A 24,899-nucleotide genomic window follows, 5' to 3' on the forward strand; every position below is an offset into this window, starting at 1 on the left:
GTCCACATCAGGAAAAAAAAAAAATCTTAAAAAAATAGGGCCACTCCAGCTTTCTTTGATTCATGTTGGTGTGGTATAACTTTTCCTATTCTTTTACTTTTAGCTTACCTGTAGGTTTATATTTGAAGTGGTTTCCTTATATAGTCGAGTCGTGCCTTTTTATCTAAACTAACAATCCCTGATTTTTATTTGCAGTTGTCACTTTCTAATCAACTGCTTTAAAAAAGGGAGAGAAAAAATCACTCTTCTTTCTGCACCTAGGAATATATATATATTTTCTCCTAACACAACATTTAAGAAAGAGAAGACATTCCCGACATACATTTGTGTGATATTGCCATATGTAAAACAGATAGCTGATGAGAATTTGTTGTATGACACAGGGAACCCTAACCCGGTGTTCTGTGACAACCAAGAGGAGTGGAATGAGAAGGGAGGTGGGAGGGAGGTTTAGGAGGGAGAGGACATATGTATAACTATGTCTGATTCCTGTCGAGGTATGGCAGTAGCCATCACAATATTGTAAAGTAATTATCCTTCAGTTAAAAATAAAATTAAAATAAATAGAAAAATGTATATGATGATAGCAGGGGGTTGGAAATGTGGCATTGCCTGGCAAAAATGCCTAAGGATAGAATGGAATGGGGCAAGTTATAGAAGTGAGAACTTCCAGTCAAGTTTTTCAATAGCTTAACTGGTATACAGAGGATCTGAACTTCAGGGCCTCTGAGAAAGGTCCTTTCTACTGGAAGAAGAAACAGGAGCTGGTGACACATGAATTATGATCACCAAGACTTCCCTTTCCTGGTCCCTATGTCTTAGTCACCCTCTTTGCTGAAATTATGCCAAGAATAAACAAAAGTTCAGAGGGTTGGAGTTAGTAAGAATTTGAAGCAATTAGTCCAATCTTTCCTTAACAGTTGAGGAAAAGGAAGTAAGAAAAGTGAAACATTATTCCCCAGGTCATGCTCCTGGCTAATGGTGGAGCTTGGAATAGGACCAACTCCTTTCCAGATTTCCAGAAAGACAGGAGGACCTTACTGGTTTAATGTTAACCTTTGTATTCTACTTAAAGGAAAAATAAAAATCCATTTGTTAATATATACTCTTTACCCTTGTCTGGTTTGTGGCTCTATTTAGAGAGTTGAGAAAAAACCAACAACAAAACAAACAGGGAAAGAACAGAAGGAAACAAATATAAACAGATTCAAAGGGCAACTGGGACACATAGATAAAACAGTGAAAGAAAACAAGACCAGAAGACAAGATTTTCCAGCAAGGTGCCTGGCATGTGATTTCCCTGGTGGCTCAGTCGTAAACAATCCACCTGCCAAGCAGGAGACATGGGTTTGATCCTGGGTGGGTAAGATCCCCTGGAGGAGAAAATGGCAACCCACTCCAGTATTCTTGCCTGGGAATTCCTAGGGACAGAGGAGCCCATTGGGCTACAGTCCATGGGATCGCAAAGAGTCTGACATGACTTAGCAACTCAATGACATCCTGTCTTGTGGGGTTATGAGCCCCATCTTGTGGCCCTTTTGGATATTGCTTAAGGCTAATTTTTGCATCAGTCAACATAATTGGAGCAGCATTCCTTGGCTTCCCTGGTGGCTCAGATGGTAAAGAATCCACCTGCAACATGGAGGAGGCCTGGGTTCAATCCCTGGGTTGGGAAGAACCCCTGGAAAAGGGACTGGCTACACACTCCAGTGTTCTTGCCTGGAGAATTCCATGGCCAGAGGAACCATTAGTTCACAAAGACTTGGACACAACTGAGCAACTAACACTTTATACTTTCAAACTCAACTGGAGTACCCGAAAATCACGTGGATGTGAAAATGCAGATTCCTAGGCCTTTCCCTCCAAAGAGGCAAATAGATCAAAGAACCTGGGCTCAAGAATCTCTGCTTCTAGAAAGCTCCCCAGGTGATTATAGGGGAACCAAACTGGCACTGATCAAGAAACACCTGTCAACAACAAACTGGCACTTGCCATCTACCCTACAAGGAATATATCATGTGCTGCTGCTTGCTGACTTTAAACACCTCTGAAAGCAGTTCAGGGTAGGCAGCAGAAATGAGACTCCGTGCTCTGGGAAAAACTAGTGGTATAGATCTTCATATAGTTAGATATTTTCAGGAGCTGATTTTATGAGCCCAATTCTTGTATCTCCTCATATTTAGAAAAGTAGTAACATCCTTCATGGTGACAACTGCTCCTCATGACTAGCAGATCCCTTTGGCAAAATATATGTGCTTGATTTCATGTACTTCCCCCTCACCAAAATCATATATATACTGACCTCCCTCCCTCCCTCTTTGGAGCAATTTCTCAGAACTATCTAAAATGCTAACTCCCCAGCTATAGTCCTCTTTTTTTTTTTTTTTTAAAAACTCAGAATAGTCTTCATTTTGCCCCCAATGAAATTTAACTCACAACTCTCACATTGTGTACTTTTTTGACAGCATACTTCAAACGGCAATAAGAATTAGTGGCATCCGTCCCTTAGGCATTGTGGCTAAAAGCCTATTCTGAGTACAAGTTTGGAAGGAAATTGTCTAGCACTATAAAGGTCTGAGATTTTTAGCCTGCTTGCAAGCTAACAAATTATCAATGAAAAAAAAAAAAAAGGTTCCTGCCTTATCAGTTAACAAAGGATGCTGCAGCTATCAAGCCATCATAGTAATGCTGCCCCAACCTAGCAGTCAACTACCGCAGCCACCCATCAATGATGTGCCCTGAAGAGACTCGGCAGGAGAAAGCACAGGGCACTAGCCTCAGATGGCTGAGGTGCATGCCAAAGGAATGATTTCAGTGAGTCCAGACTGCTGTATTTTCCCGCACACAGAAAAAGTGCTAAATTCCTTGAGATATCTGCTTTTCCTTAATAGCAATCTTTTGAAGTTTTGACTAGTTGGTCTTGGTTGCAAAAACAACTATATATGGCTCCTCCCTTACCTCTTTGGAGCAGTCTCTCAGAGCTGGCCGAGACGCTATGTCCCTGGCTTAAGTCCTCAGTTTTGTTCACCAAATAAAACAGGATCCTCAACTTTTAGATTTTTTTTTTCCCATTGACACTTTAGTATGCAAGTTTCAGGAATGCTGGTAGATGAGACTCACTCTTGGTTCAGAGATAAAGGACAGTTTATTACTAACAGCAATTTCAGTAGTCAGATTATAGCCACTTGAGCCAGTTTCCTGACTTAATTCCCAAAAGGCTTTGTAGAGTGGAGGATGGAGCTTAGAGAACCTGAATCTTTTTTTTTTTTTAATTGGAGGATAATTACAGTATTGTGGTGGTTTTGCCATACATCGACATGAATCAGCCATGGGTTACATACATGTCCCCCCATCCTGAACCCCTCTCCCATCTCCTTCCCCACCCCACCCCTCTGGGTTTTCCTAGAGCACTGGCTTTGAGTGCCCTGCTTCATGCATCGAACTCGCACTTGTCACGTTTTACATATGGTAATATACAGGTTTCAATGCTGTTCTTTCATACCATCCCACCCTTGCCTTCTCCCAGAGTCCAGAAGTCTGTTCTTTACATCTGTGTCTATTTTGCTGCCTTGCATTAGGATCATTGTTACTGTCTTTCTAAATTCCATATATATGTGTCAATAAACTGTATTGGTGTTTCTCTTTCTGAGAAACTTCACTCTTTCTTCACTCTATGTAACAGGCTCTAGTTTCATACACTTCATTAGAAATGACTTAAACGCATTTTTATAGCGAGTAATATTCCATTGTGTATATGTACCACAACTTTTTTAACCATTCATCTGCCGATGGATATCTTGGTTGCTTCCATGTCTTAGCTATTGTAAACAGCACTGAAATGAACATTGGGGTACACGAGTCTATTTCAATTCTGGTTTCCTTGGTGTGTATGCCCAGCAGTGGGATTGCTGGGTCGTATGGCAGTTCTATTTCCAGTTTTTAAAGGAATCTCCACACTGTTTTCCATAGTGGCCGTACCAGTTTGCATTCTCATCAACAGTGTAAGAGGGTTCCCTTTTCTTCACACCCTCTCCAGCATTTATTGTTTGAAGAGTTTTTGATGGCAGCCAGTCTGACCAGTGTGACATGATACCTCATGTATCATCATTTTGATTTGCATTTCTCTAATAATGAGTGATGCTGGGCATCTTTTCAAGTGTTTATTAGCCATCTATATGTCTTCTTTGGAGAAATGTCTGTTTAGTTCTTTGGCCCACTTTTTGACTGGGTTGAGAACCCAAAACTTTTACAATGCGGAGAGACTGCCTGAAGGGAAACATTGTCTCTCTCTTCCCAGGCTCTTCATCATAGAAACATCCTTGAAGTGACAGTTCAAAAATGGCAGTGTCTCTGGATAGCATACAGAAACCCCATACTGGTGGAGAACTGTCATCCAGCAGAAACCGTTAATGGAAGGAATCCTACATCTGAATGCTGTAAAGTGATCAACCTGAGGCAAGTGGAGTAACTCAGACCTGCTGTACCTGGCAGGAAAATTCAGCCTGGACTGTAACTACAGTCCATAGCTAACTTTGCAGACGTCTTTTATCTCTATTTCACTCAGGAGGAAATAGATTTTGGAAAAGATTGTGACTTGCCCGCCTGTCCAAACAAGACAAGAACTGGGTCCTCTCAGAGGTCTTCCACTGCCCCCTGCTCTCACTCATTTATTCCTTACCCCAGCAGGCAGGAACTAAACAGGCCAAAATAAGTAAACAACTAATTCAAGGGCGGGCATAGATCTTTCAAAGTGGCACTGCAAACTCAAGCAGTGAAAACCCTAATGACGCTGCAAGATCACACTCCACTTCGGAACCAGGAAGTAAGGAGCTCTGGTTTCTCCCACCTCACTGGCATGAGATTTCCGGAAACTAAGGAAGTGGCTCCTAGACTTCGTTTTCCATTTGAAATCTGAAGTAGGTTTCAATGCTACGGAAGCCCTAGAGCACGGATGGGTAGTTTCTTCTTGGCTAAACTTGACCGGCACGCCCAGAACCCGCGCGGACCGCAGAGCAGATGGGCTCCGCCCCACTCTTCCGGGATTTCCCGAGCTGACCGGAAGTGGGGGGAACCCTCTAAGCACGCCCCGAGCAATTGGCCGGGGCCACTGTCGCTCAGTGCTCCGAACGGAAGAGGCTGGGCGCCTCGTTTAGGGTCCAGAGAGCAGCCAGGCGGGTGGGAGGGACTGGAGCGAAAGTTACCGGCTCGTGAGCCGGGAAGGCTATGGAGCCGGACCCCGCCGCGTCTCCTGGGCCTTCCCGCTCCTTCAAAGAGGAGCTGCTGTGCGCTGTCTGCTATGACCCCTTCCGCGATGCCGTGACTCTGCGCTGCGGCCACAACTTCTGCCGCGGGTGCGTGACCCGCTGCTGGGAGGTTCAGGTGGCGCCCACCTGTCCGGTGTGCAAGGACCGCGCGGCCCCCGCCGACCTGCGCACCAACCACACCCTCAACAACCTGGTGGAGAAGCTGCTGCGCGAGGAGGCCGAGGGCGCGCGCTGGACCGGCCACCGCTCCCCGCGCCTCTGCCGCCTGCACCGCGGCCAGTTCAGCCTCTTCTGCCTCGACGACAAGGAGCTGCTCTGCTGCTCGTGCCAGGCCGACCCCCGGCACCAGGGACACCGCGTGCAGCCGGTGAAGGACACCGCCCACGACTTTCGGGTAAGAGTTGCTGCGGGCGGGAGTTGGCCGAGCGCGCACGTGGACCAGAACCTAGCATCCTGACCGCGCTGCTCCTGCACTCCAGCCTGCTAGGGCTGGGTGTGCCCAGTCCCGTCCCTCTTTCCCCTGCCCGCTTGCTGGTGCCTCCTCAGGACCCTGTCTTCCCCTGATAACATACAGAGCCTTCATCGAGCACCGCCCGGGGGTGAGATAGGAGAGGAGAGACTGTCAACAGGAAGTTTGAGAATTGGGATGACAGGATGTTCTCAAGACCGCCCGCCCATCTCTGAAGGGCTGAGGCCCCGCGCCCTTTCTACCAGGCGGGTGTGGCTCATGCCCATTTTAGAAGCACAGGTTGAGTAAGCCCAGCAGCCCTGGAATGTGGCCGACAGAGGGCAGAGGTGCAGCACCTGAAGTCCTGGTCAAGAATATGGAGCTTTTAGGTCTTCCTCCACATCCCTCACCTACTTCTGGGCTGGCCCCATGTATTGCGTAGCTCTGGGGAGGCCTCTGGCCCTGGCCAGCTAATTTATCTTGGATCACTCTCTCAGCATCCCCCATGCCTGGAGTTTCACTGGTTATGAATGAAGGAGCGCCAGTATTTTGGCCACCTGATGTGGAAAGCCAACCCACTGGAAAAGACCCTGATGCTGGAAAAGATTGAGAGCAGGAGGAGAAGGGGACGACAGAGGATTAGATGGTTGGATGGCATCATCGGCGCAATGGACAGGCATTTGAGCAAACTCCAGGAGATGGTGAAGGACAGGGAAGCCTGGCATGCTGCAGTCCATGGGGTGCCAAAGAGTCAGACACGACTGAGTGACTGAACAACAACAAAAGTAAAGGAGCAGCTTATAAGGAAAAACGAACATGAAGTTTTTGGCATAGGAAGGAAAATGATCAGGAAATCAGGGTTAGCCAGCTCAGGAGTTTTCAGAATTTTTAACCTTTGCTGGCCCATTGTTGTTCAGTCGCTCAGTCGTTTCTGATTGTGACCCCATGGACTGCAGCACACCAGGCTTCCCACAGTGAGAAATATCGTTTTCCATTGTGACTCAGAACAGCCACATGTATGTATCATGTTCTGTATCAGTGGAAACAAAAATCCTGTGAAAACCTCTATTGTAGCCTGGCATTTTCTGTCATTATATTTAAAAAATTACATAGGCAGTAAAACATTATTTGATTACCTACTTATATCTACTCATACATAGGTCAGACCCACAGTTTGGAGAACACTGGTTAGCTAGTCTGAAGATGAGTGTATTGAAAATAAGTATTTCAAAAAGTTGAAAATATTCTATAAGAATGCTTGTTCTTCGGATACTGTTTTAGTTTGTTTTAATGCCTTTGTTGTTGTTGTTTAGTCACTAAGCTGTGTCTGACTCTTTTATGACCCCATGAACTGTAGCTTACCAGACTCCTCTGTCCATGGGATTTTCTAGGCAATAATACTGGAGTGGGTTGCCATTTCCTTCTCCAGGGGATCTTCCTGACCCAAGGATCGAACCCTCGTCTCCTGCATTGACAGGTGGATTCTTTACCACTGAGCCACCAGGGAAATTCACAATGAAAGTAGACAGTTCCATATACTTTTTGGCAAAGTTCAAGTGAAGGAGAGTGTCATCAACATGGTTGTTTGAAGACTGTTTGAACAGTGGTCCACAGCAATGCTTTTTCTTATTTCATCTGGCAGAACTGCCAGGTTCTGATTTGAGACAGCTGATGTATTAATAAGTGTGGGCATCCTGGGGCCTGGTGTCGAGGTAAGGGGACACCATGGATCAAGTCGTGATGAGTCACTGTGGGGCTGGCAGATATAGATCAGGAAGGTAGGTGGGGGTCAAGGCCAAGAACACTAAGACAGAACCTCCAGATGTGGGCTAAGCCAGGATTCAAGATCAGTGAGCCAGGTACCAGGAAGTACATACGTTCTAATGACCTGTTACTGTTTATTCAACAGATGTCTTATACTGCTAGGCCCTGGGGATACTGCAGAACAGGAGCTGAACAGTAATTCACACCTTCAAGGAGCTATAAGCAGAGACCCAAGGAATAAGGAGGTATTAGCCAGGTGACTGTGGCTCAGATCATGAACTCCTTATTGCCAAATTCAAAAGTATGGAAAACCACTAGATCATTCAGGTATGACCTAAATCAAATCCCTTATGATTATACAGTGGAAGTGAGAAATAGATTTAAGGGACTAGATCTGATAGACAAAGTGCCTGATGAACTATGTGTGGAGGTTCGTGCATTGTGCAGGAGACAGGGATCAAGACCATCCCCATGGAAAAGAAATGCAAAAAAGGCAAAATGGTTGTCTGAGGAGGCCTTACAAGTAGCTGTGAAAAGAAGAGAAGCAAAAAGCAAAGGAGAAAAAGAAAGATATTCCCATTTGAATGCAGAGTTCCAAAGAATAGCCAGGAGAGATAAGAAAGCCTTCCTCAGTGATCAATGCAAAGAAAGAGAGGAAAACAACAGAATGGGAAAGACTAGAGATCTCTTCAAGAAAATTAGAGATACCAAGGGAACATTTCATGCAAAGATAGGTTTGATAAAGGACAGAAATGGTAGGGACCTAACAGAAGCAGAAGATATTAAGAAGAGGTGGCAAGAGTACACAGAAGAACTATACAAAAAAGATCTTCACGACCCAGATAATTATGATGGGGTGATCACTCACCTAGAGCCAGACATCCTGGAATGTGAGGTCAAGTGGGCCTTAGAAAGCATCACTATGAATAAAGCTAGTGGAAGTGATGGAATTCCAGTTAAGCTATTTCAAATCCTGAAAGATGATGCTGTGAAGGTGCTGCACTCAATATGCCAGCAAATTTGGAAAACTCAGCAGTGGCCACAGGACTGGAAAAGGTCAGTTTTCATTCCAATCCCAAAGAAAGGCAATCCCAAAGAATGCTCAAACTACCACACAATTGCACTCATCTCCCACACTAGTAAAGTAATGCTTAAAATTCTCCAAGCCAGGCTTCAGCAGTACATGAACCATGAACTTCCAGATGTTCAAGCTGGTTTTAGAAAATGCAGAGGAACCAGAGATCAAATTGCCATTATCCGCTGGATCATCGAAAAGGCAAGAGAGTTCCAGAAAAACATCTATTTCTGCTTTATTGACTATGTCAAAGCCTTTGACTGTGTGGATCACAATAAACTGTGGAAAATTCTGAAAGAGATGCGCATACCAGACCACCTAACCTGCCTCTTGAGAAACCTGTATGCAGGTTAGGAAGCAATAGGTAGAATTGGACATGGAACAACAGACTGGTTCCAAATAGGAAAAGGAGTACATCAAGGCTGTATATTGTCACCCTGCTTATTTAACTTATATGCAGAGTACATCATGAGAAATGCTGGGCTGGAAGAAGCACAAGCTGGAATCAAGATTGCCGGGAGAAATATCAATAACCTCAGATATGCAGATGACATCACCCTATGGCAGAAAGTGAAGAGGAACTAAAAAGCCTCTTGATGAAAGTGAAAGAGGAGAGTGAAAAAGTTGGCTTAAAGCTCAACATTCAGAAAATTAAGATCATGGCATCTGGTCCCATCACTTCATGGGAAATAGATGGGGAAACAGTAGAAACAGTGTCAGACTTTATTTTTTTGGGCTCCAAAATCACTGCAGATGGTGATTGCAGCCATGAAATTAAAAGATGCTTACTCCTTGGAAGGAAAGTTATGACCAACCTAGATAGCATGTTAAAAAGCAGAGACATTATTTTGCCAACAAAGATCTGTCTAGTCAAGGCTGTGGTTTTTCCAGTGGTCATGTATGGATGTGAGAGTTGGACTGTGAAGAAAGTTGAGCGCTGAAGAATTGATGCTTTTCAACTGTGGTGTTGGAGAAGACTCTTGAGAGTCCCTTGGACTGCAAGGAGATCCAACCAGTCCATCCTAAAGGACATCAGTCCTGGGTGTTCATTGGAAGGACTGATGTTGAAGCTGAAACTCCAGTACTTTGGCCACCTCATGCGAAGAGTTTACTCATTGGAAAAGACCCTGATGCTGGGAGGGATTGGGGGCAGGAGGAGAAGGGGGCGACAGAGGATGAGATGGCTGGATGGCATCACCAAGTTGATGGACATGAGTTTGAGTAAACTCCAGGAGGTGGTGATGGACAGGGAGGCTTGGCGTGCTGTGATTCATGGGGTCGCAAAGAGTTGGACACGACTGAGCAACTGAACTGAACTGCGCCAGGTGAAAGGGGCCAGGGAAGGTATTTCAGGCAGTGGCATGTGTAATGGTCCAGAGGAGCGAGGCCAGATTTTCCAGGTACCTAGAGAACTTCAGAGTGAGGAAGAATGAGGATGGAGATTTAGAAGGAGCCAGGAGGTCCCAGGCTTGTCCTTTATCCTTAAAACTGTAGGGAGAGGACTTCCCTGGTGTTCCCATAGTTAAGACTTCACCTTCCATTGCAGGGGGCTCGAGTTTGATCTCTGGTTGGAGGGACAAGATCCCACATGCCTCAAGTCCAAAAAAAACAAAAACCCCCAAAACATAGAAAAGAAGCAATATTTTAACAAATTCTGTAAAGATTTAAAAAATGATCCACATCAAAACAAAAAAATGTCAAAAAAAAAAAAAAAGAGAGACTGGGGAGTAATGGGAGTGTTTTGAGCAGAGGAAGGATGCATCAGAGCAGTGGGCACTCAGGACAGTGTCTGAGGGGCCCAGGAGTCCAGTCCCAAAGATCTGAGGGGTGTGCTCAGCCTGGTGCCAGCAGGCTTCACTTGTGGCATCAGCTGTGCGCCAGGGCTGTCCTGAGTGCTGAGGCTGCGGAGGTCAGTAAAGCGGAGCCCTCGCCCCGTGGAGCTGGGGGAGTTCAGCCAGCAGAGAGTCAGGTTGTAGTTCTGGATGACTGGAGTAGGTGGAGGTGTAGGGAGAATAGCATGGGAAGGCAGGAGAGGTGAGAAGGGGCCAATGGGGAGCCCCCAAAAGCTTTTACATAGGCGTTCGGCAATTTGATTTGTGTGTAGGAGACTACTTTGGCAACCACATGAGGAACTCCAGCAAAAACAAAAACCATACCAGACAACATCTTTTTTAAAAAAAAATCATGTACCTGTTTTTGTCTGTGCTGAGTCTTCATTTCTGCCTGCAGGTTTTCTCTAGTTGTGGCAAGTAGGGGCCACTCTCTAGTTGCAGCGCATAGGCTCCGTTGCCCACACTTCGTTGCTCCACAGCGTGTGGGATCTTCCCGGACCAGGGATTGAACCCGTGTCCCCTGCACTGGCAGGGAAATTCTGAACCACCGAGCCACCAGGGAAGTCTGCAGCCAATACTTTTTGAGCGCTTGCTATGTACCAGCTACTCTTAAGTTTTGTCAACACATTTAATCCTCACAAAAACTCTATGAGGTTGTGTCTTAGTTTCCTATTACTATTGTCATAAATTGCCACAAACTGGTTGAACACAGCACAGATTTGTTATCCCACAGTCCTGGAGGTCAGAAGTCCAAACATCAAGGTGTTTGCAGGACTCTGTGCCTTTTGGAGGCCAGAGGAGGGTTTCTTTCATTGTCTTGTCCAACTTTTGGAGGCCCTTTCCTCCGTCATCCTGAAGTACATCATTCCAGCTTCTGCTTCTGCTGTCTCATTGTCTTCTCTGACTCCTTCTTGGAAAGACCCTCATGATTACAGGGAGCCCCTGTGGACAATCCAGGATGATCTCCCCATCTTAAAGTTCATATTTTAATCACATCTGCAAAATCCCTTTTGCCACATGAGGTCACACATTCCCAGGATTAGGGCGAGGACACCTTTGTAGGAGGGTATACAACCCACTGCCACTGCAGATTTCTTGACTAGAGAATCCCGTGGAAAGAGGAACCTGGCGGGCTATAGTCCATGGGGTCGCAAAGAATTGGATGCAACTGAGCATACATCCCTGGAGGAGCTGGTACTCGGCTTACTACACCTGAGTACTATTCTCCCCATTTTACAGATAGTAATATTGAGTCTCAGAGAGGTTATGTAACTTGTCCAAAGTCAGAGCAGTTACTGTAGAGTTCATCTGGGGCCCTGCTCAGCTCTTACTCCAGTGAGGGACACTGGTAGAACCTTCTCTGGTGTTGGGCTAAGGTCTTCCCTACCAGCCCACTTTTCCGGGAGCTGTGAGGGCAGCTGCCTCTGTGTGTGGGTTCTTACAGGCTTGTGTGGATGAGGGCCCCCATCAGTGGGCCAGCAGGTATGGACTGAGTGCCTGCTCCATGCCAGGCAGTGTGCGCAGGGAAAGGACACAGCAGTCGCCCAGTCGTGTCTGACTCTTTGCGACACCATGAACCGCAGCACTCCAGGCCTCCCTGTCCATCACCAACTCCCAGAGTTTATCCAAACTCATGCCCATCGAGTCGGTGATGCCATCCAACCTTCTCATCCTCTGTCGTCCCCTTCTCCTCCTGCCCCCAATCCCTCCCAGCATCGGGGTCTTTTCCAGTGAGTCAGCTTCGTCGCATGAGGTGGCCAAAGTATTGGAGTTTCAGCTTCAGCATCAGTCCTTCCAATGAACACCCAGGACTGATCTCCTTTAGGATGGACTGGTAGGATCTCCCTGCAGTCCAAGGGACTCTCAAGAGTCTTCTCCAACGCCACAGTTCAAAAGCATCAATTCTTCCGCGCTCAGCTGTCTTCACAGTCCAACTCTCACATCCATACATGACCACCTGGAAAACCATTGCCTTGACTAGACGGACCTTTGCTGGCAAAGTAATGTCTCTGATTTTTAATATGCTACCTAGGTTGGTCGTAACTTTCCTTCCAAGGAGTAAGTGTCTTTTAATTTCATGGCTGCAATCACCATCTGCAGTGATTTTGGAGCCCAAAAAAATAAAGTCTGACACTGTTTCTACTGTTTCCCCATCTATTTCCCATGAAGTGATGGGACCAGATGCCATGATCTTAGTTTTCTGAATATTGAGCTTTAAGCCAACTTTTTTCACTCTCCTCTTTCACTTTCATCAAGAGGCTTTTTAGTTCCTCTTCACTTTGTGCCATAAGGGTGGTGTCATCTGCATATCTGAGGTTATTGATATTTCTCCCGGCAATCTTGATTCCAGCTTGTGCTTCTTCCAGCTCAGCGTTTCTCATGATGTACTCTGCATATAAGTTAAATAAGCAGGGTGACAATATATAGCCATGACGTACTCCTTTTCCTATTTGGAACCAGTCTGTTGTTCCATGTCCAGTTCTACCTGTTGCTTCCTGACCTGCATACAGGTTTCTCAAGAGGTAGGTCAGGTGGTCTGGTATTCCCATCTCTTTCAGAATTTTCCACTGTTTATTGTGATCCACACAGTCAAAGGCTTTGGCATAGTCAATAAGGCAGAAATAGATGTTTTTCTGGAACTCTCTTGCTTTTTAGATGATCCAGCGGATGTTGGCAATTTGAAAAGGGAAAGGACAGGGCAGTCTGATCCCCTGCCTTCTTGGAGTCAGGTGGACATGATCAGATATGTGCATGCATCCTCAGTCGCTCAGGCATGCCTGACTGTTTTTCGATCCCATGGACTATAGCCCGCCAGGCTTTTCTGTCTATGGGATTCTCCAGGCAAGAATACTGGAGTGGGTTGCCATTTCCTCCAGGGGGTCTTCCAGACCCGTTTCCTGCATTGGTGAGCAGATTCTTTACCGCCTGTGCCGCCAGGGAGCGAGGATGAGAGCCTCTGCCTTTGCAGAGCAAGCCTTCATTCTGTCTGCAGTTTATGGAGCATCCGTGTGCTTGGTGAGAGGACCGGGCATGAGGACCTACCCCCAGGAAGCCTGCAGCCTTTGCAGGAATGTGAGAGAATGATGCTGGTATGAGGTGGAGGTGCCCATGGAGGGGCAACTAAACCCCACCAGGGAAGTCAAGGCAGTGTTCTTGAGGGAGGGGCCCATGTGCAATTTTCAAGGCCATGTGGGATGGTTGAGTGAAGCAGGTGGGGATCGGATAGAAGCCGCTGTCTACGTGAAAGGACAAGCTGTAAAGCTTTAAATACTGTAGGAGATTATCTTTATGACCTCAGGGGAGGGAGGTATTTCTTCAAACCAAGGAGCACTAATTCTCATTTGTCACCTTGTGACACAATGTTGCTGATCTTGATCTTCACATAGATGGGATGAAACTGTATGTACTTTCCTGCAAAATAATATATACATATACTTTTTGACTTGTCTATGTATATGTATCAGTAATTTGTTCCTTATTTGTTGCTAAGAAGCTTTCCATATGTAAAAGTTAAAGTGTTAGTTGCTCAGTCGTGTCTGACTGTTTGTGACCCCATGGACTGTAGCCCACCAGGCTCCTCTGTCCATAGAATTTTCCAGGCAAGAATATTGAGTGGATTGCCATTGCCTTCTCTAGGGGATCTTCCCGACCCGGGGATTGAACCCGGGTCACCTGCATTGTAGGCAGTTTCTTTACTGTCTGAGCCAGCAGGGAATGTCTGAGCCAGCAGGGAAGCCCAGCTTTCCATTTAATAATATCATCATTTATTCACCCATCTCTTGTGATCGACATTTAGGTCATTCCAATTTTTGATTTTCCTTAAGTTTTTAAGATGCATTGTTCAGTTAGACATGTTTGGGAGGAAATTTTCATTAACATGCTAGGTTATTTAAGGAGTTGGGTAAAGTATGGCCAGAATTATAAGTGTTTATTCTCCAGAATTAAAGACATTGACAGTATGTTTGATGTCAACAAATTTGGAAATAAGATGGCACATTTGGCAACACAAAAGACAACTGGACAACACAGTAGTAGCTCCCTTACTGAACCAGGTTGGGTAATATTGTGGTTAATACTGTGGCCTTTATTTTGGGGCAATTCTGCAGAGCCTGGTTCTGCTGCTAACTATAATTTTGGCAAGTTACTTAATTCTTCTGAGCTTTTTTTCTCTTCTATATGTTAGGAATATAGTGCCTATCTCGCAGAAATGTAAGAATTCAATAGAATGATATTTGTAAAGGACCTGATTTAGGGCCTTGTGCAAAGTGCATGCTCAGTAATAAATGTTCACTAGTGATAATACAGACTTTCCAGGCGGTGCTAGTGGTAAACAACTTGCCTGCCAGTGCATGAGACATAAGACATGTGGGTTTGATTCCTGGGTCAAAAAGATCCCCTGGAGGAGGGCACAGGAACCCACTCCAGTATTCTTGCCTGTAGAATCCCATGGACAGAGGAACCTGTCAGGCTATGGTCCATGATGGGGTTGCAAAGAGTCAGACACGACTGAGGCGACTTAGCCCAGCACACAGATAATACAATCTTTGGTAAATCTCACCAGCGAGCAACTCAGAGAAGGGCACATATTAGGACTGGGACTTGCTGAATTAAAGCAGAACTCTCCAAGTGATTAAAAAGTTTGAGAAAGACAAGGGACTGTTACCCCCTTCCCTCTTCATTGCCCCATAATTCCCTAACTCGAGGTTGAAAGGCAGAGGGTCAGGGGTGTGTTCTTTGGGGCCAGCACACCCCTGGGTAACATGTGTGGGCAGTTGCTTCACCCCTGACATTCACAATTATTTCACAAATCATGGAATTTTTCTTGGGGATAATATTACATAACTTTGCTACAGAACATCTCGTCCCATCAAATAACACATTGGGATGACATTTCGGTGGTTTTGTGGGACACAAATGCTAATTTTATTTTGCTATTGAATGACACACTTTAGAGATATTACAGAAAACAATATTTTTTAAAAGTCTGTTAAATATTGTCAAGAAGAACATAAGGATGACCAGAATGAATTGAAAAGAAAGCTAAACCTGCAGTAAAGGAAACCACTGTTTATTTTCTGTAGAAGCGTGGCTGAAAGAATACACTGTGGAGGGGGACACATGGGCTAGTCATGTACTGCTCTGTGACAGGTTACTCCCACATAGCGGCCTCAGACTAAAATGTCTGCTGTCTCACGGTGTCTGTGGGTCAGGAATCTGGCATGGCTGGATGGGTGTTTCTGCCTCAGGGTCTCAGAGGTGCTGCAGTGTGGACCAGGGCCGCAGTCTCATCTGAAAGCCCGAGGAGGCCAGGATCCCCACTCAGGCTCACGTGTGTGGTTGGCAGCAGGATTCAGGTCTTCATGGGCTGTTGGTTGGACACCCTTACTTCCTAGCCCCATGGGCTGCTCCGCTGGTTGGATCACTTCCATCTGAGGGTGAGAGAGCAAAAGAGGGTGAGAAAGGGTCAGTGCAGGCTTTTTGTCACCTCAGCTCATCTCCCGTCATTTTTGCCATATTCTGTTGATTGGAGGCAAGTCTTTTGTAGATCCAGCCCTCAGGGAGGGGCTTTCAGCAGTGCAGCACTGGGAAGTGGGGATCCTTAGGGCCATTTCCAAGGGACATTGATGTCCCTCCCACCTGTAGAGCACACTCACCCCGTCCCAGGATCCCCCGTCGTCTTGCCCCATTTGAGCATTAGCTCAAAGTCCAGGATCTTGTCATCTAATCCAGGCCCAGGTGGGGATGAGGCTTTAGGGACTAAAAACACAGCTTGAATTTACCACTCTGTTAACTATTTACATAGCGTTTACATTGTACTTACAACTACTTACACAGACTTTTATACTAGCACTGAAGCATTTTTACATAAGGGACTTGAACATCCTGAAATTTCAGTATCTGTGGGGATCCTAGAACCAACCCAGGATGACTATGGTTTAGACAAGTTCCTGTGGGAAGAACTGGGTCAACCTTGTGATCAGACCTGTTCTTTCATGACTGTAAACCAGTCCAGTTCACGAAGTTGTGAAGGGAGCCTGTGAGCACATTGTTGACCCCCAGCTCGGGTTCACTGCTCCGCCTGCACCAGCTTTAGGCTTAGCAGGATGTCCTTCTGTTCTGTCCTGTGACCAGCATGGAAACTAGTCTCTTTACCTCCTCAGCTGTTTCCCCATCTGTATCAGGTATAAACAAAGGTGCTGGGTTAGAGGGTATTGGAGGCCCTTTGTGCCCTGATGGTGTATACATCAGGTGCAGGGTCAGAGCTGTGCTTTCCCCACTGTGTCCCCCAGCATGTGGCTGGACCGGGTTCAGTAAATAATGGTTGAGTGGCTCCCACGCTGAAGTGCACCTCCAGCTGTGATGTGGCATGCTGCCTCCCTGCCCGGCCTCCACCCCTAACTCACCTCCTCCTGGTCCTTCTTGGCAGGCCAAGTGCAGGAACATGGAGCACGCGCTGCGGGAGAAAGCCAAGGCCTTCTGCGCGATGCAGCGCTCCTACGAGGCCATCGCCAAGCACAATCAGGTGAGTGAGCACTGGGGCTGAGGGTGCAGATGGGTACCTCTGGGACTACTGTGGGGCAGAGGTGTGGGTGGGCTGGCCCTGGCCATGGCTGCTGCTACAGGGCCAGCCTTCACCAGCCCTGCTGGCGAGCACAGCCGTGCCCTTGCGTGCTGATTGTGACTTCGTGGCGTCTTTAAACACCTGGGCGTGGCCATGCTAGCAACCGCCGAGTGGCTTCCGCAGCCCCCTGTGCCTGTGAACTCAGACTGATCACAGGTGCATGCTGCACCACCTGCTGGGGTGCTCAAACCAGTGACGCCTCCATTCTCACACCTCACGTCCACTGTCTCCAGAATGCACCTGTCCACTGAGCGCCCTCTCCACTGCCAGCATCTGTTCCAGGTCCCTGTCGCCGCTGCCTGCCCTCCTACCTGGGTCCCGTGCTTTCGCTCTTGTATGCAGTCCACACTCCTTGCAGTGGACTGATCTTTTGAATAAAATAGATGGGTTCTGCCACTCCTCTGCTTAAAACTGTCCGGTTCAAGCTCCTCACCAGGGCCTGGAGGGCCCTCATCCAAGCCCCATGCTGCCAGCTTCCTCTCCCCCCAGGCGTGGCCCGTGCCGACTGCCTGGCCGGCCTGGTATGGGACGCAGAGGGGATGCCTGCGTTGTGTCCATATGTCCAAGAGACAACCCCTGTCTGTGCATCCAGCTGCTGTAGAATTCTCACGTAGTTGTGGAGAGTCCAGGATTCTGGCTTGACTTAACGCTTTTCCTCTCAGTTCAGTCCATCCTGGTGGATGAGAGGTGAAAGTTTGTGTCTTTCCCTTTACTGAGAGGCTCCATGGCCAGTGTGAGGCTGGCTGGAGCTGGCTTTGCACTGGTTGGCTTTTCCTGCCCACTCTGTTTTTTATCCCCCTGTGTGATAAGAATCCTCCCAATTTCACTCTCTCCCACTGTGCATTGCCAGTCTTTTTACTGATGTTTCAGCAGTGCCGTCTCCGCCTATGCTTTTCTTTGACTATTAGTAAGTGTGTGCTTCCTTTCATAAGAATAACAGCCATCTGTATTTCTTCTGTGAATATTCACATTCTTTTTCTTGGGATGTTTGTCTTTTTTTCTTACAGAGACTTAAGAGCACTTTGTACATGAAGAATAACAATCTCACATATGTTGGAAATGTTTTTCCTAGTTTGTCCCTTTTCAGTAAATCGTGCGTGCTCAGTCTTGTCCAACTCTTGGCGACCCCAGGGACTGTAGCCCTCCAGGCTCCCCTGTCAGTGGGATTTTCCAGGCAAGAATACTGGTGTAGGGTTCATTTCCTCCTCCAGGGGATCTTCCTGACCTAGGGATTAAAGCCTTGTCTTCTGCATTGGCAGGCAGATTCATTACCACTGTGTCATCTGGGAACCCTTTCAATAAATCATTCCCCTCCCTTTTTGGTCATTTCCTCCTGTTCAGTGAATCATTTTGTCATGTTAGCATGTTGTTGATTCAGTTTTAAAATAAATACTTTCTACTATTTTTTTGGGTAAGCATCTACAGTATCTATCAAATTTGAAGTCCTAATATTGGAAGGGAAGTGATTTTTAAAAATCGTTGCTGTTTGCAACAGTTCATTTCTGTGATTCAGAGTTTCCCACACTATCGTACAACCTGTGCAGGTAGAAAATATTTTTGAGGAATTTATAGAATTACAGTTGTCCTCTATCAGCATTGATTTTGTTTTATTCATTTATCTAAACAATCTCATTATGCTGTTTGACTTTTTTATTTAAAACATTTCTTTTTTTAAAAAACTTTTGGCCGCACCCCGGGGTCTTCGTTTTGGCGGACCAGCTTCGTTGCCCCGATCCATATGGGATCTACCTCCCATGCACTAAGAGGGGATTCTCAACCACTGGACCACCAGGGCAGTCCCTATGGTGTTTGTCTTACTTTAAACTTACAAATAGGTGCTAAGAAAGCTGCATCTATATTTTATCTTCGGAGGTTCTGCACGTGATTTCTTTTTAAAAAAAAATAGAGTTCCTTCGCTAAACACCTGGGGTCACCGGCCGCTTAATAGCTGAGGCTCCGCCCCACCTCTCCCCCGCCCGGCCCCGCCCTGTGCTGCAGGTGGAGGCCGCCTGGCTGGAAGCACGGATCCGGCGGGAATTTGACAAGCTCCGCGAGTTCCTGCGCGTGGAGGAGCAGGCCATCCTGGACGCCATGGCCAACGAGGCAAGGCAGAAACAGCACCTGGCGGAGGAGAAGATGAAGCAGCTGAGGGAGGACACGGAGGCCTTGGCCCACGAGATTGAGCGGCTGCAGATGGAGATGAAGGAGGATGACGTTTCCTTTCTCATGGTGAGGAGTGCAGCGTCCAGATCTAGTGACAGGGGCCAGATGTCAGGGGCCAGTGGGGACCCTGAGATCAGCAGCCCTGGCTATATTGTTTTTTAAAATATCTATTTATTATTTTAAAGTATTTATTTTGGGGGTGGTATTGCCATCTTAACAATATTATTAATAATTTGATTATAGCAATATTTACCTTGATATTATTAATTTAATAATATTAAACTTCTGATCCATGAACATGGGATATATGACTCCTTTTGAGGTCAGAGATTTATATGTTTCCTCTGTGTCTACATTTGTGTGTCTGGTTTTTTCTTTTTCAGAAACACAAGAGCCGAAAACGCCGGTAAGTTGCCAAGTCCGGTAGGGGGACGGGAAGCATAGGCAGAAATACCAGGGGTGCAGCCTCAGATGACCCCCAGGCCAGGCAGGTGGTGAAGCCAGCTGCTGCAGCACTGAGGCAGCAGTGGGACCGGCCAAGTGGAGAGTCTTCTTTCAAGACACCGACTTCCAGTCTGCACTGGTGTAGTGTTGTCTTCCTGAGGGTGGAGTGTGACCATCTACTATGTGGGGGGAGATTGTCATCCTGCATGGGGCTCGCAGTTCTCTGACGGTCAGCCCAACATTTAACCTTGTTCCTTGGTCAGCCTCCTCCCTCTGACAGTCTCAGGACATACTGGTTTGTGTTGATGGTTGTTGGGGTCACGGAGATGAATATGGAATAACTGTGTCCCAGTCAGAGCTGTACAAAGATGGAAGAGAATGCTTTGGGTGGTAGTGAATCCCCTGTCACTGGATGTGTTCAAGCAAAGGCCAGTGACACTTTCAAAATGTGGGACTAGAGGGCCCCTAAGGTGCCTTCCGACTCAGACATCCTATGAGCGGATGTATATGTATCATTTCTGCTCACATGCAATGAAACCTTGTCTGAGAATCTCCTGTTTATATTTATCCCAGCGAGGGCAGGAAGGGCTCTAGTACTGAATCCTGAAGGGTGTGAGCTGCCCAATTGGCTCCTGGTTCTTCTCCCATCAGAGCCCACTGTAGGTTTGTCTTGGGTAAGGCAGCCAGGGAATGTAGGCCTGGGGCAAGTGATCCTGTTTCCAGCTGACCCAGTTAGGCCCAGAACACCTGGCCCTGGCCCTGACCCACAAGCCCACTTTTCCTTTCCCAGCCTCTTCTGCACAATGGAGCCGGAGCCCATCCAACCCTGGCATGCTTATCGACGTCTGCAAGTACCTGGACTCCCTCAAGTACCGCGTCTGGAGGAAGATGGTTATGTGTGTCGAATCTGGTGAGTGGAGGCCCCAGGCCGGTGTAAGAGGCTGGAGGAGGTCTTGCTGGGCAGAGGGCCAGCTGAACCCACTCCTTCCCGCTTCCTGCCCCATAAGACCTCCTCCTCCCCACACTTGGTCACTTTTCCAGCCTCTTTCACTCAGGTCCCTGTGCCCTGCTCTACTCCATGTCCTGCTGCTCAAACCATTCCTGACAGAGCACCTTCCTCTTTTGGGTCGTGACACTTGGCCACCTCTCTGGAAAGAGCAGCTGACTTCCCTTTCTATTCAGAACCATATTGTATATATAATGAAAGAGAAGAGCTCCTCAGTTTAGGGCCGCCTCTCCCAAGGTGATTCTAGCCCATGCAAGTCACTGTGGACTGAATGTGTCCCCGACCAAATTCATATGTTGAAGGCCTAACCTCCATGTGATGGAATTTGAAAGCAGGGCCTTTGGGAGGTGATCATAGTTAGAATTGGTCATGTGGGTGGGGCCCTCTGATGATCAGATTCGTGCCCTTATAAGAAGAGACACCAGAGAGCTGGCTTCTTTTCTGTCTCTCCCTCTGCCTTATAAGGACACAGTAAGAAGGCAGCCATCTATAAACCAAAAACAGGGCCCTCACCAGAATCTAAGCATGCTCGAACCCTGGTCTCAGAATTCCAGAAGCAGAACCATGAGAAGTAATTGTCCTGTTGTTTAAGCCACCCCATCCTGGATACATTTGCAGTAGCATCCCAGACTGAGACATGATTTTATGGGGAGAAATGTCAGTGACCAGGGCCATGTCACATGCTTTTCTAAGGTGGTACAGGCATCTTGTGAGGTTCACTGGCTTCCTGTGGCTATCCTCACAAAAGACTGAAGTCTGGATGCTTTAAAATGACAGAATTTTATTCTCCTGGTTCCAGAGGCTAGAAGTCTAAAGCCAAGGTGTCCACAGGGCCACATTCCCTCTGAAACCTGTAGGGGAGGGTCCTTCTTTGCTTCTTCCTAAATTTTGGTGTTTTCTGGTGAGCTCAGCACAGGCAGTTGGCAGCACTGTCACCTGTGTCTCCATCATCAGCGGGCTTTTCCCCTCATGTGACTGGTTTTCTCCTTTTTTTATAAGGACAAAGTTATATTGGATCAAGGGCCCCCTCTCTTCCCATCTGATCTCATCTTAAATTGTTAACATCTGCAAGAACCTCATTCTCAAATAAGGTCACCTCCTGAGGGGCTGGGGTTAAGACTTCAACATAGCTTTTTTGTAGGGCACTTTTTTTTTTTGAACTTTATTTTGTATTGAAGTGTAGCCGATTAACAATGTTGTGATAGTTTCAGATAAACAGTGAAGGGACTCAGGCATACATATACATGTATCCGTCCTCCTCCAAACTCCCCTCACATCCAGGCTGTGCAGGGCACATTTCAACCCATAATGCCACCCCCAGCCCAGGGCAGCCCCCTTTGTTCACTGGGCCAGGTGGAACACAGTGGGTCAGTTTAGGGGGACCCAAGGCCACAGGCTGGTCTGATCGCCCCACTCTCTTCCCTCTCTGCGCCCAGTGCCTTTCAGCCTTGATCCCAACACCGCGGCTGGCTGGCTCTCCGTGTCGGACGACCTCACCAGCGTCACCAACCACGGCTACCGGGTGCAGGTTGAGAACCCGGAGCGCTTTTCGTCGGCGCCCTGCCTGCTGGGCTCCTGCATCCTGTCTCAGGGCTCACACGCCTGGGAGGTGGACCTGGGGGCGCTGGCCAGCTGGCGCGTGGGGGTGGTGCGGACGCGACAGGATGCGTGCACCGAGGGCCACGCGCACAGCTGCTACCATGACACGCGCTCGGGCTTCTGGTACGTGGGCCGCACGCAGTGCGTGGACGGCGACCACTGCGTGACCTCGGACCCCGCCACGTCGCCGCTGGTCCCCGCCATCCCGCGCCGCCTGCGCGTGGAGCTGGAGTGCGAGGAGGGCGAGCTGTCCTTCTATGACGCTGAGCGCCACTGCCACCTGTATACTTTCCACGCCCGCTTCGGGGAGGTGCGGCCTTACTTCTACCTGGGCGGCTCGCGGGGTGACGGGCCCCCGGAACCACTGCGCATTTGCCCACTGCGCATCACCATCAAGGAGGAGCTGGACGGCTGAGGACCCCCAGGCCCGCCGGACTCCGCTTGCATCCCGCAGTCGGTCCCAGTTCCTTGCTGTCCCTTCCCAAAGCCACGCTCGCCTTGGTACCTCTCTACCGCCTGCCTTCTTACCAGGATCTTCGCACTGACCTACCCTGTCATTTTCTGTGGCTCCAGGCCACGGGCCTCTCCCCGCCTTTTTTTTGTCCCTTCTCTCCCCTCCTTTGAAGTCAGCCAGAAGACACTTCCTGGGTCAGGCTTTTTCCGAAGTTGTGGCATCCTCTGGATGTGAATTTCCTGATCCAGATTGTAAGATTTCTGGGGATAATGTTTGTTTCTAGAATGGGTCTGTTTAAAAAAGTGTAGGTTTTTTTGTTTTTTTAAAATCATTTTCCAAGTGTGGTGAGGCCAGCAGATGGGAGGGGACTACTGTTGAAAAGTTTGTTACTTACAGTTCCCAGGAGAAGGGGTGCTGCTGGGCCGGGGGGTGGGGGACCAGGGGAAGCACCAGAGTCCTTAGGAGGCAAGGGGCGTGCCTTGCATGGACAGGAACAGTGGAGGCAGGGTGCTGGGTGAGTGGGTTTATGATCGGCAAATCTGAATACTTTTCACAGGTTCTGGGGCAGAGCGGCTGCCCCTAGTTGTCCTGAAACCTGAATGTGGGTTGATTGTGCATGTATGCGTGCTCAGTCATGTCCAACTCTTTGTGACTTTATGAGCTGTACCCACCAGACGCCTCTGTCCGTGCAGTTTTCCATTCAAGAATCCTGGAGTGGGTTACCATTTCCTATTCCATGAAATCTTCCTGATATAGGGATTGAACCCGCATCTCCTGCGTTGGCAGGCAGCTTCTTTACCGCTGAGCCACCTGGGAAGCCTTTGGGTTGATTAGCCCAGGGGATTATTGGCTTGGAGTGGAGCCCGGTGCCAGCTTGGCACAGGTGGTTGGGGTACCGTCTTGCATGTAAAAGGTTGACTGCATTCAAAAGGCGCACTCACAGGGGAGTTGTTTGCTGTCTGCAGGAACTTGCTAGCCAGGGAAGCCCCAGGAGCTAGAGTGTCAAGAATTCCGAAAAGAAGAAAATATGGTTATTCCAGCACCATTGCCATGGCTTTGGGCAGGACCCATGCCCTGGCTAGTCTGTCACTTTATACTGGTATTTAAAGCTGCTCTGTGGGCCTCGGTGGGGCCCTTCAGGGCGAGGGTGGGGACAAGGCTGCCCATCCAATCGGCTCTAACTTATAGGTTAAGACTTCTTGCACAATTTCCTCTGAACAGAGTTTCCAGAGCACTTTAAAAAACAATTTAAATACCACGCTTTTCACTTTCCTCATCTGCAGATGAGATAGATCTGGAAGGTGATGGATGCACCGCAGTTGTGTGGAGGACCTTTCTCTGGCTCCTCTCACAGGTACAGGAGGAGGAGGAGAGGGGCCCTTTGTGTTAGGAGGGAAGGGAGGCGGTTCTGTCCAGGGAGGGGTTGGTGTCAGGAACGAGGATGAGGGGGCTCCAGGACTCTGGTCTTTGCTGACCAGAGACCTCAGCCTGCTCATTCTTGTTCTGCTGCCTTTTACATCTTCATCCTGATTTCTTCTCCCCCTACTGTGCCTCCAGACTCCTATCCCCACCTTTTCGTCTTCACACATGCCTCTGGAGAGTTTTTAATTGTTACCTCACTGTGTCCTGGGACAGGGAATGTCTCCCCGTAGGAGCAGTGTGCTAATGAAGGTGTTTTCTTTACTGAAGACTCACAAACTTTCTCCTGCTTGTGTCTCTGGGTTCACCGAAATGGACATTTTAAACAGAAATGATGATTCAAAACTAAAAATTGGTTATAAGTGTGATGTGCCCATCATTGGTGGCCGGGGAGGGAGGTGGTAGGATATACCACTGAGTCAAGGGGACCAGGTGCAGGAGAGGGGTGAGGTTGTTGGCAAAGGGGTGGATGTGAGCTGAGCGGCCCCTCTAAAGATGCTCAGACTCAAAAGCTCAAGGCACTTTGGACCCAACACATCTGAGTCCAGTATGTACTTTCTGCCATAAAGTATTTTATCTAGCCCATCAAATGCAAATCACTACCTAATAAATATTGATCTGAAACTATTTTGTTAGTTGTTGTAAACTTTTAAAAATGTTTTTCCTTTCCACCTGAGGTGTTGGATGGGCTTTGTTTTGATTTTACAGGATATTGTGGATTGCCTAGGCCCCTTTTTACCAAAATAAAGTGTTTGAGCCAAAGCACACTTTTTTTGACATTTTCCTTTCAGTGTTCTCATAAGCAAAAA

General features: G+C 47.6%; 1 protein-coding gene across 1 annotated transcript; it reads left to right on the top strand.

Moving 5' to 3' along the window:
- Positions 1 to 5,067: 5,067 nt before the first annotated feature.
- On the top strand, positions 5,068 to 24,852 carry TRIM35 (tripartite motif containing 35). Its single transcript, XM_020902130.2, is given in 7 exon segments — positions 5,068 to 5,658; positions 16,811 to 16,906; positions 19,004 to 19,234; positions 19,552 to 19,574; positions 20,403 to 20,436; positions 20,438 to 20,522; positions 22,055 to 24,852. Coding segments are annotated over 7 exon segments (1,482 nt in total). The 5' UTR covers positions 5,068 to 5,223; the 3' UTR covers positions 22,633 to 24,852.
- The last annotated feature ends 47 nt before the right edge of the window (positions 24,853 to 24,899 follow it).

The sequence above is a fragment of the Odocoileus virginianus genome, chromosome 31 (genome assembly GCF_023699985.2).
Source record: "Odocoileus virginianus isolate 20LAN1187 ecotype Illinois chromosome 31, Ovbor_1.2, whole genome shotgun sequence".
Lineage (NCBI taxonomy): Eukaryota > Metazoa > Chordata > Mammalia > Artiodactyla > Cervidae > Odocoileus > Odocoileus virginianus.